At 43.8% G+C, this 11,433-nt stretch overlaps 1 protein-coding gene across 6 annotated transcripts in view; it reads right to left on the bottom strand.

Annotated features, from left to right (window-relative positions):
• Window positions 1-470: 470 nt before the first annotated feature.
• The window catches only part of WIPF1 (WAS/WASL interacting protein family member 1), a 481,960-nt gene continuing 470,997 nt past the window's right edge, over window positions 471-11,433 (bottom strand). For all 6 annotated transcript variants that reach the window (XM_085645252.1, XM_085645256.1, XM_085645254.1 and 3 more), the window contains one exon: window positions 471-2,050. In XM_085645252.1, coding sequence (XP_085501378.1) covers window positions 1,995-2,050 — 56 coding nt within the window. In that variant the 3' untranslated portion in view covers window positions 471-1,994. The remainder of the gene's footprint in view (window positions 2,051-11,433) is intronic.

The raw sequence follows: 11,433 nt of genomic DNA, 5'->3' as shown, positions 1-11,433 counted from the left end.
TTTTGACCCGACTCCTTGTTTATCCAGGGTTTGGGTGTGAGTGATTTCTCAATTAGCTGGTCGGGACCTGTATGCGCACACCAGTAGGAGCTCCCTCAGCAATACCATGCCCCTGGTATGCCAGTTCAATCAATACTTGCAAAGGCTCTGTGAAGATTGCTCAGTGGTCATGCATGCCAAGATCACACATATCGGGGATGGTATTTAGTGTTTCTGCCTAGCTGGTTTACTTGTGAAGGCTGGTGGTGGGTTTGAAAGTATCAGGGATTTTTAATGAATGCAACCACAGCTTACCAAATCTACTTTATGATGTCTCAAAGTTCTTCCACCCAACCTGTGTCAGCACAAAAGACAACCACAAAGGCTCTATTAAAACTAGGAAGTATGTTTCAGAGGAGGGATAAACCACAACTACGTGGTAATGTTGCCATGTTCCTTGAAGAGAGGAAATAACGAGATCGATACAACTGTTTCACATTATAAAGATTTATTTGGATAAAAAAATGTTAAACAGAGCAATGCATTTTTAGTAATTTTTTTGGCAATTTTACTGCAAATTTAAATACATATAGTAACTTTTGTGCTAAAATGCTGTTTTTAGTTCATTATGCCATCAAACCTCTCTGCTGCAAAACAAGCAGAGAGATGAAATACACAAAAGGCTGCTGGCCCAGACATCTCGCGGTACTGCTAATACCTCAGCATGTGCAGACCCTCCAAGGGGAAAACAATTCAGAGTCAAGCTGCTGAAAAGTGGTATGTAGGAGAAGGAAGCAACACCCTGCTCCCTGCATCCGGGTTTGTTGTGTGTACCTATGAGTTTATGAGGCGCAAAATGAAGAAAAGCGGAAAACAGCCATTGTGACTCATCTAAGTTTTTTTTAAATGTCTTATAACACCAAACTAGTTGGTACCATAAGACGTATTTCTGTATAATTACAATCTATTTATTGATAATGAAATATGTAGCTATTATTCTAAAGCAATTGTTTAAATTTGATTCTCCTATAGTGCCACATTTGTACAAAGACTTTTAGAAATATCTTTAATTGCCTTTGTTTCTTCAAGCCTTTGTATATACTACATTTAGACATTAACACACAACAAGTAATCCAACATAATGCGGTAAAAGTTGATGACAGGTCTACAGTACAAGTTAAGTTTACATAAATGGTAGTTTTACACTCAAATGGGGTAAGTGCGTTTCCCTCTACATGTATTTTGGCATGAAAAAGAAAAAAGTAAGAAACAATCAGATAATGACAAAAAAGTAGCATGGCTTTGTAAAAAAGAAATAATAAAGGCACGGCAAGAGCAGAAAATCAGCTTCTCGTTGAAGATTACTGAGGATCCCATGGTTATTACTTTAGCTACAGTAATACCATACCAGCACAAAAAGTACACATTTCTATGTTGTACGGTGCCAACAGGCACTTTGTCATTGAGATTTTCTCTGCACAGCAGAAAAGATAGTCTTCGCATAAATATCCTCAAGTTCTTTAAAAATGTGGCTTCAATAGCCCTTTGGAAGTCAGCAAACAAGCAGCGAATGGCTAGGAATGCGGTAAACATGCAATTATTACGGGGCATCCTAAACTTTGAAGCCAATTGACTTAACAGGAAAGGGACAGCTCGGCCCGAACCACCGGGAATCAAAAATAGTACATTATGCAGAAGTGATCTGTTTTAACAATGGTTTTTGAAACAGACATTCTTAAACCCAGCTTCAGGACTCGGTGTACATCTTTCATCGAATTGGATCCTGGAATTTAAGATCCACAAAGACCTAGCTGGCTGTGTAATCTAGCAAATTAACAAATATGTGAACGATGACAACATGAGGTGAAATTTGGGTAAAGAGATTTTCAAACGGTTCACATAGTTCATAAAAAGTTATGAAGCTAGGTTGGTGGATTTCAACCACTTTTGCATAGTAAGTTTTGCACAGACACAAAAGTGACAGCAGCAATCCAATTAAGATATGGGCAGCCATTTCACCTTGGTATAGGTGGCAGTGGGGGAGCTCCTCTTTCTTTCCTGCCAGAGCTACCTAAAAGAAAAAGAGCATTATGTACACTTTTGTCATAAATACAATTGCATTAATCTATGAACACATATGAAGTTGCAGAACGATTTCTGTGTCTGCCCTGTTTTGTGTACCTGTTAAGAGTGCGGATCACTTTATATTATACATGTAGACAGATAGTACATATGTACTTTATTAGCATTTAAAAAGTTTTGGGAAAGGGCAATTTCTCACTAGAGAAACCTACCATCTATCGACAATATCAATAAATGCTTGAATTACTTACCATAATTCTCTTACTCTGTGTCCATTCTTCCATGTTTCAATCACTACAGATGAGGTAAGCCAACCTCCCAAAGACAGGCAGTCCACTCCTCTATACCAATCCAAAACAAAAAACATATTCCCACCTACTGCAAATCCTGAATATAATTTACCCTACAAAAATTACTTCCACCCCCTTAGGCCGACTGACCATCAAAATGGCATGAAAGGCAGGAAGTGATGACAAATAAGCAAGAATGGACTCAGAGTAAAGGTTGCCAGTAAGCGTTAGCTCACCATTAGCTTCCTCTTTTCAGTCATTACAGATGAGGAATACTCCAGCTAAATCAAGAAGGTAAATGTTAAAATGGAAGTCTATGTCTATGTGGGGGTATTTATAGAGCGTGCGGTTACTCCAAGGAGTGTTCTGGCGCTAAAGGTTCAAAGGGAATCGTGGAGAGGAAGTTCAATCTATTAAGAATGCGCTATGGTACTATCATACTACTCTCAACACTGTTACAGGTTGCTCTCTTATCTGTTTGTTGAGGGGAAGGAAACCAGGTTCCAAACTTACTCTTAACTGGCTTTTTGAAAATAATTCTTTCCAGATGGAAAAACATGAGATCAAAGAAATAATTGTCAAACATCAAAGTAGATGCTTCCTCATTTCAAACATAACAGATGAGGAATACTCAAGCTAAATCAAGAAGGTAAATGTTAAAACGGAAGTCCAAAGAACTCCAGGATACGATGTAGGTAAGAAGATTTATTCTCATTAACAGGTGCTTCCAACAAACAACCACGCTGTCTCAAGAGTCCAAGACAACCCTCTCAACATTCTAAACTGCAATCCCCTTGAGTTCTATACGTTCAATGGGGCATGGAACTATGATACAAAGGTGGGGAAAAACAGCTGGGAAATACCAACTACACAATTTACTGAAAATGCTAAATAAAGAAGTAAATATATAAATATACAGAAATTACAACAGCACTGTTCCTGTAGGAGAAAGAAAAAGAAAGTGGCTAGGTTGGAGAACCCACAGGGATCCTAGTCAATATTTCTTAGTTTTCTCACACACCCAAATGGATGTCATGCTTCATCATAAGGCGTGCTCCTCGTCAGGTCGGCACTGCAATGCAAAAAGGATCTTTATTGGAGTTCTTTTTAGTTTTTAGCCGTAATGATGCAGGATGACGTGAAACGTGTAGGGTGGAGTGGATGAAAAATAAGGTGCAAAATGAATTTAAATGGTCTAAGACATACCGAACTGGTTTTATTGTGATGGTTTCCCTGGCAGAGTTAAAAACATTGAGAAGGGGGCTATTGTAAGGGTTCAATGGACCAAGATAGCATTAACGTGTATGTCCAGTCAGGTCGGCAAATTTCACGCCTATTGGTCCCACCAGAACTTTGGTCTTTCTTCTGGAACTAAAAGATCCCTACCCCACAACTACGAAGTGATGTATAGTGCCAGGTACTTTCAAATAGGAAAGGACCTTATTATACAATTGTCCAACCTAGGTAAAACATAGAAAGATATTACAAAACCAGTTTTTAATAACATTTTTAAATCGGCGCTTCTCATGTAGCACACTGTAGTCAAGTCTATTATTGGTCAAGTGGTCATTCCCACATATTGCAGGTCACAGGCGCAGGTAATATGATAGACACAATTCTTGGTATTACAATTAGTGTGACTCCTTTGTGACCAAATCTGCCCCTGGCAAAGTTGGATCTCTTTGGTACATCTAGTCAAGTGGCAAACCCGCAGGAACCAAATGGGTAAAGACCCATGACAGAAGGTAGAGTTTAAAGGGAATTCTGTTTTGGTATGGGTGTGGTTCTCGGCTTGGTGTGTACCAGGAAGACTTTAAAATTCTGGGTACACTTAAAGGAAAAAAAAAAAAAATTTAAGGTTTTTGTAGAGCGCGTAGTAACCCTTGAGCATCCCAGCGCTTGAACCTGACTTCGGGGGGGAACAGCAGCAGGAGGAAAGAGGAATCAGGGAAAGAGAAGAGTTTTCAGTGCCTTCCTGAACTGAAGGAGATTTGGTTCGGTTCTTAGACTCCAAGGGAGGCTGTTCCAATGTTTGGCAGTGTGGACCGAGAAGCGGCATCCTCCAGACCGAGCTTTTTTTTTACTCTGGGAACCGTGATGAAATTCTCTCCGTTTGATCGAAGAGCTCTGGTCGCTTTGTTGGGGATGATAAAATTATTGAGGATGGGTGGGCCTTTGTTATGGAGAAGTTTGTGGGCCAGACAGAGGGCTTTGAAAGCAACCCTCTCTCTGACTGGGAGCCAGTGAAGGAGCTTCAAAGCTGGCTTTGCCGAAGATCTGGCTGGTGTGTGAGTGAGTAGTCGGGCAGCGGCGTTTTGGATTCTCTGCAGGGTATTAAAAGTAGCTTCCGGGGCACCCAGGTAGATTGCATTGCAGTAATCTAACCTTGCCAGGATGAGGCCCTGGATCAATAGTTTCCGGGAAGTGGCGGGAAGCAAAGGGAAGACCTTCCTACATGCCCTGAGGAGACCAAAGCATATTCCTGCTGTCTTTTTGGCCTGAGTTCTGAAGCTCAGATCCTTTTCGAGCCATACGCCCAGGCTCTTGACCTCCTCCTTGGGGGCAGGGGGGTCACCTAAACAGTCGGGCCAGATGTTAGGCGGCAGGGAGGGCTCTTTATGTCCGAGCAGCAGGATATCGGTCTTCGACCCATTCAGTTTCAGCGCTGAGGTGTTCATCCAGCTGTGGATTTCGGTGAGACAACTGTGGAGATCGGAAGGATCTTGGTGTGGGTGTGAAAGGGTTACCACCAGCTGGGTATCGTCGGCGTAATTGATGATCGTCACGCCGAACGGGGTGACCAATTCCTCCAACGGAGACATGTAAACGTTGAATAACGTAGGGCTGAGAGATGAGCCCTGCGGTACTCCACAGCGGAGGGGGATCGCGGGAGAGTGGCTGTCATTCTCCCAGACTTGGAAAGAGCGACCATCTAGAAAAGACATGAGCCACTTCAAGGCCGTGCCCCTTACTCCAGTGTCTCTCAGCCGCTGGATTAAAATCTGGTGATTTACAGTGTCGAAGGCCGCACTGAGGTCCAGGAGGATCACTGCCACTGATCCTCCTGTGTCCAGAATGCTTCTGGCCTTCTCCACTGCCGCCAGGAGGGCGGTGTCAGTGCCCTGGCCGGGGCGGAAGCCAGTCTGGGAGTTCCTGAGTATGTTGTTACTTTCAAGAAATAGTGATAGTTTTTTATTCACTAGCTTCTCCGTGATTTTACTGTTTCCGGGGAGGAGGGAGATTGGCCTGTAGTTGGCTAGGTCCTGGGGGTCCAGTGAAGGTTTTTTCAAAAGACCTTTGACCACCGCCGCTTTCCAGCTGGGAGGGACTACTCCCTGAGTGAGGGAGACATTGATGAGGGACGTGAGAGGAGGGATAATGGTGCTGGACACTTTTTTCAGGAAACGAAGCGGAGCAGGGTCGCTGGGGGAGCCACTTTTAATTGTGGCCAGCGTCGCGGCGACCTCTTCCGTGGATACTGGGCCGAAGGTGTCGAGAAGGGGTGAGGGGGCATCGGTGGAATGACTGTGGCAGTGGGGAGAGTTAGAAAGGTCCCTGTCCGTATGGCCGGCGGGGGGTAGGGATGCGAGAATTTTTTGAATTTACTCGTCGAAAAAAGTGGCCAGTTGAATACATTTACTTTCCGCGGCTTTGGGGTCCAGGGGTTTTGCAGGTGGATCTGGAGCCTGAAGAAGTTCTTTAAGAATAGCGAAAGTTTCTTGGGCAGAGCAGGGCGAGTTTTTAATTCTATCTTCGTAGAATGCGCTCTTGTTTTTTTTGGAGCTCCCGTTTGTAAGTTTTTATGGAAGCACGGAACGTACCTTTCTTGTCTGCTGTCTTGTCTTTCCTCCATATGCGTTCATTTCTCTTGCATTCCTTCCGTAAGAGATTCAATTCGGGGGTGTACCAGGGAGAGGGGTTAACTCTCTTGGTACGTTTAAGGGTGCTGGATCTCGGTAGGAGGCAATCCAGTGATTGGGTGAGCCATGTATTGAATTCAGTGTCGGCTGTAAAGGTGTTTTGAGAGGGAGGGGGGATATCTTCCCTAAGTTTGGCTGCCCATTCTTCTGGGACCAGTTTGTGCCAGCGTCTGATAAGAGTTCTGATTTTGGGCGGTTGGGGTGGAGGAATATTGATGTGCCATTCGAAGGGGACCAGGAAATGGTCGGTCCAGGGAAGAGGGAGGTGAGCGCGGGTATTAAGGTCTTGAATGTTTGTGAAGATGGGGTCAAGTAGCTGTCCTTTGTCGTGAGTGGCCTGTGGGTTCTTTAAGCAGAGACCAGAGGAGGAGATGTCCAGTAAAAATTCGGCTGCCTGAGAGTCGACTGGGTCCAGAATGTGAAGATTGAGATCCCCTAACAAGAGGTAGTTAGAGGTAGTTGTAGACTCAAGAGTGACATGGTCGATGAGCTTGCTGGGGAATTCGGCGAGTAGGCCGGGGGGGCGATATACAAGCAGTCCCGACAGGGATGTTACTGGTGAAATTTGGATGGTGAAGTGGCAGCTTTCGCAGTCTTTGATGTTGCCATCTAAGATTCTGCAGGTGAGGGAATTCTTGAATATTATGGCTAGGCCACCTCCTCTACCACGCGGTCTATTCAGAGAACAGATTTGATAGCCCGGAGGGAGCGCGTTGACAATGTCAGGGCCGTTGTTGGGGGTGAGCCATGTCTCAGTGAGAAACAGAATGTCCATGGCGTGGTTTGAGATCAGGAGGTTTATTTCGTGGGCGTGTTTAACAAGCGACCTGCAGTTGAGTAGGCCTAGCTGGAGGCCACCGCGTTCAATATCTGCGCCGGGAGGATTACAGAGACTGCAGCCGGTAAATGGATTATCGCCCATGAGGGTGTAATTGCAGGAGGGATGTTTAGTGTATTCAGGGCCAAAAGCCTATCTCGGGTATAGACAGGGCATTTCTTGGGAGAAATGGGCATAGTGGCTGGGCCTGGGACCGTCCGGGCCCGGACGGGCCCAGACGGGCTTGCCTTCGGCGCGCCCGCTGCGCCCGTCCGCTGCGCGTCCGAGTGCTGCACATGATTTTATGCCGGGAGAGGGCGTGGGGGGCGTGGCCTGATGAAGGGGGCGTGGCCTGTGAGCAGGCTCGCTCGCTGATGGCGGTGATGGCGATTTCCTACCCCGTGGCAGCATTCAGATCGGCTGCACGGGTGTTAGGGATTCTGGATAAGTGCCCCAACCAGACTAGCAGGTGAGGGAGAGGTGCGCAATTATTAAAATCAATTTAACACACAAGTTTTAAAAACAGTTCAATTTCGAGCAGAGCTCCCGGCTGTGCCTCAGGAGTACAGGATCACGGTCTTGGAATTTCCAGGGACCATGAGTGTAAAATAGCCAGTGCTTCATGATGATGCCTTGTGTGCAGTTGCAATTAGGGGTAAATGTAGTCACACTGGTTAGAACATCGTCCATAGTTCGGTTGCTGGTCTCAAGCAAGTGTTCATTTGCCTGGCCTTCTGTATGTTTGTATGAACATCCTCCACTTTGTGGCAACTCTTAAGAGCCCTTTTTAAAGCATGAGTATGTCTACCATGGGGAGAATTGAGCAGTCAGTGTGCTACATGAGAAACACCGATTTATAAATATTATAAAAACTGGTCTTATAATTCTTTCTTTTTTAAAAAATTATTTTTTATTTGTCAACACAAGGGAAAAATTATGTTTTATCTAGGTTGGACAATCATGTAATAAGGTATTTTCCTATTGTGGAGAACCTGGAACTACACATCACTTCCTAGGTGTGGGGTAGGGATCTTCTAGGTCATGAAGAAACGCCAAGGATCCGGTGGGATCTATAGATGTGAAACATGTCGACCTGACCGCACATACAAGTTAAGGCTACCTTGGTCCATTGAGCCTTAGGATAGCTCCATCTCATTGTTTTTAACTCTGCCAAGGGAACCATCACATTAAATCCAGTTTGGTATCCCTTAAACAGTTTTAATTCATTTTACACTTTATTTTGCACCCAGAGGAAAAGGTGAAAATGCAAAAAGAATTTACCGAGGCCATGGACATGAGAATGCATTTATCTCCCTCGCCCTCTCTTCCTGAACCGTTGAACAGAAGCTTGGAAAAAGGGAGTTCCGTTGGTCTACAAAAATGTCTAAAACTGGTGTGACCACTTCATACAAATCTTGTGACATAATCAAGACTCTTGAGAAGATGGACACTTTATGCAGAGTATTTCTGCTAATAAATTGTGCACACCTTCAATGTGAACTACAGAGATCCATAGGATTTCTCTGCCCGGTGCAAAATAGCTGTCAAAATCTTGTAAACGGATAGTGAATGTGCTCCTCTGTGACTGACTATATACAATCTGGCTGTCCTTATTGCCATCCTGATCAGAACTACCGTTCCCATCAAAGACGGGGCAAATTCCATTTGAGCCAAGCAAATCACCTTCAGTTACTTACAAATAGATGAATGTCTCCTTTTCAAATGATACCATTGGTGTTCAAGAATCTGATCCTCCATCCATGCACCCCCTGTCCTGACTGATGTTATCGATGGTCACCACTGTATAATTTGAAGGAGAAAACATCCTTTCCTACGTTGAAGTCCTGGGACATCGGGAGGACAAGACATGATTCCTCAGTAGCTCTGGATGAATATTTGAACAAGGAACTACCATCATTACAGCGCCCATGCACCCTTGAATCTGTAGGAACGTGTAATTTTGGAGAGTCTGCAGCAACAAATAAACTGGACTCTAGCAAAAAATAAATTAACAAGTCTAGAAACAGAAGTAACACAATGCCCTTGCTGTGCATCAGCCCCATTAGGAAGATGTTTCACAATTTTTCCTTGCAAAAACAGAAAATCTTCTTGCATTTTCTGTAATATTTTGTAAGTATTGTCAACCATGGACATGGAACCACCTCTCCCTGCTGCAGACTCTGGCGCTTCACCTGTACAATACATATTGGGGATTAAGACACATAGGTGCTCTATCATGCCGCTTGTTTTGAAGGAGTATGGGCCATGATGTCTTTTCTGCAGTACTTGATTGTATATTGTGTACACGTTCACTTTCTTTTCTACCCTTGGATGAAAAAAGAACTTCCAAGCGACTGACTCTGGCTGGATTTTTAGGGATTTCAGAAGTTGAATGAATTTTAGTAACATCAACATCTTCCAGTCCAGCTGGTGGCGTTTGTGTGCTGCAGCATGCTACCCTTTTCAGTCTGGGTGTTGAGTTCCTTGGACATCTTCATTTGTAGTTAAAGTAGATAGATGTCCTAAAATGTTCTGCTCTATACAGAGTAGAATTCAAAATGTGTCTCAAAATGGTAGTGCTATAGTTTGTTTGGATCTGTATTTTTTTCCGCTTCTACTCAGGCTTCTCCTTTCTTTTCTTTTTCGCAGTGGGCTTGTAGATAGCATCAGAAGGTGGGCCTTCCATTCTAAGTATCGCAGCATTAGGACTAAGCACTGCAAATCATGTGATATTTTGGAAAATTCAGAGTTTGATAGGCCATGTGTCTAGATTTTCATGTGAGGCACTCGCTCTCCAAGTAACAAGTTCCATCTTGGTGTCCCTTGTTGGTGACCTCTGAACTGCAACTGGTGATGAGGAGCACCAATTAATTTAGATCTGACAGTGGCATTCAACACAGTTAACCATGCAGTACTTCATCTGCTGGAGAGTTGGGCCTTTGGGATAGTCCACTGAAGTCAATCACCTCTGGTGGCAGCTATCTGCTGGCTCTCCTTACCCTTTTGGCTTTTAGTTTCAACCTCTCTCCTGTTGAGTTCAACAGGGTGCTTAAAGTTACTAAGAAACGTACAGTTCTCCTAGCTAAGGTTATGTTATATAAACAAGGACTTGGTAAAGCACACGGATATGCCAGAATTTCTTGGTGCCAAAAATAACACAGTGAGAGAGATGGACCAAAATAAACTATAGGTGGGAGAAGGTCCTTCCTAAAAGAGAATGGTGATTAACTGATTTTATGTGTAAAGGCAATGTATTCCAGAGAGAAGAGGCAAAAAACACAGTACGTCCACCATGCCAGCCTGGATCTGGAAATTCTAGACCAGACAAAAGTAGCAATTTGGCAGAGCAAAGTGCTCTGTTTGGGCAATAGATAGCAAAGCATTTAGCCCAAAAAAGAAATACCGCCATATGTTTTGACACAATCTGGGACCGTTGTTCCTAAAGGATGATGTAACACTCATCTTCTTAGTTTGGCATGCTTCATCGTGGGGTTTTTCTGCTAGAATTGCAAGGAATCCTAAGATAGCCCTATTTTCAAAAGGACTCTTGATAGGTATGCTGTGTAGTGGGGAAAGTTGATGTGAAGTGTCAAACTATACCGTGTGTACAGCGTGAAGCCCTAGGATATTCAAATTATGTAGGGCTGGGCTACTAACTGGTATCCGATTCATACATGCTACCCACAATGTTAAAAACAAGCAGATTTGTATCTCAGTCCCTGTATGTCCTCAAGTTTGGCTTGTTTCAGTGCTTTCATAAAGGCAGGTTCCATCGATACACATATAAAACATATAGTTTCAAAGCTGTCACTTGTAGCAGAGTATCACATTTGCTCCTCGCAACTTGTAGCAGAGTATCACATTTACTCCTTCATACCCCTAGGGTGATCCCTAGGGGTATGGTGCTGGGGCTTGCAGGGCCAGCTGCTCCCATCTACACCACCAAGCCCATTCTCTGTTCTCCTCTTTCCTCTAATATTGCTCTTCTCTTGCTCCTCTGAGTGCCAGCTTTACTCAGACATTAATGACTTTTGGATGTTCCTAAAATTCCATCATTATACTTGCAACTATCTTACTACTTGCCAACAAACTATGGAGGCAAAACCATTGACCATTCCTTCAAAGAGAATGAAGTCATTTTAATTTGCGAACAGCATGATCTTTGGACCAATGAGTTCTAGCCTTTGAAGTAGAACAGTTGTCACAAGCCAACTTACTAGCTGAGAAACGAAGGTTTCCTCATTAACATACGCTATTGTCGGAGCTCCAAGTCAGTGCAAATCACTAGATTCTACTCTATTGACGCGATTTCATCTTTCATACTTATTTCCTACCAAGACCCAAT

The sequence above is a fragment of the Triturus cristatus genome, chromosome 3_1 (genome assembly GCF_964204655.1).
Source record: "Triturus cristatus chromosome 3_1, aTriCri1.1, whole genome shotgun sequence".
Lineage (NCBI taxonomy): Eukaryota > Metazoa > Chordata > Amphibia > Caudata > Salamandridae > Triturus > Triturus cristatus.
This window is presented reverse-complemented; position numbering and strand designations above follow the sequence as displayed.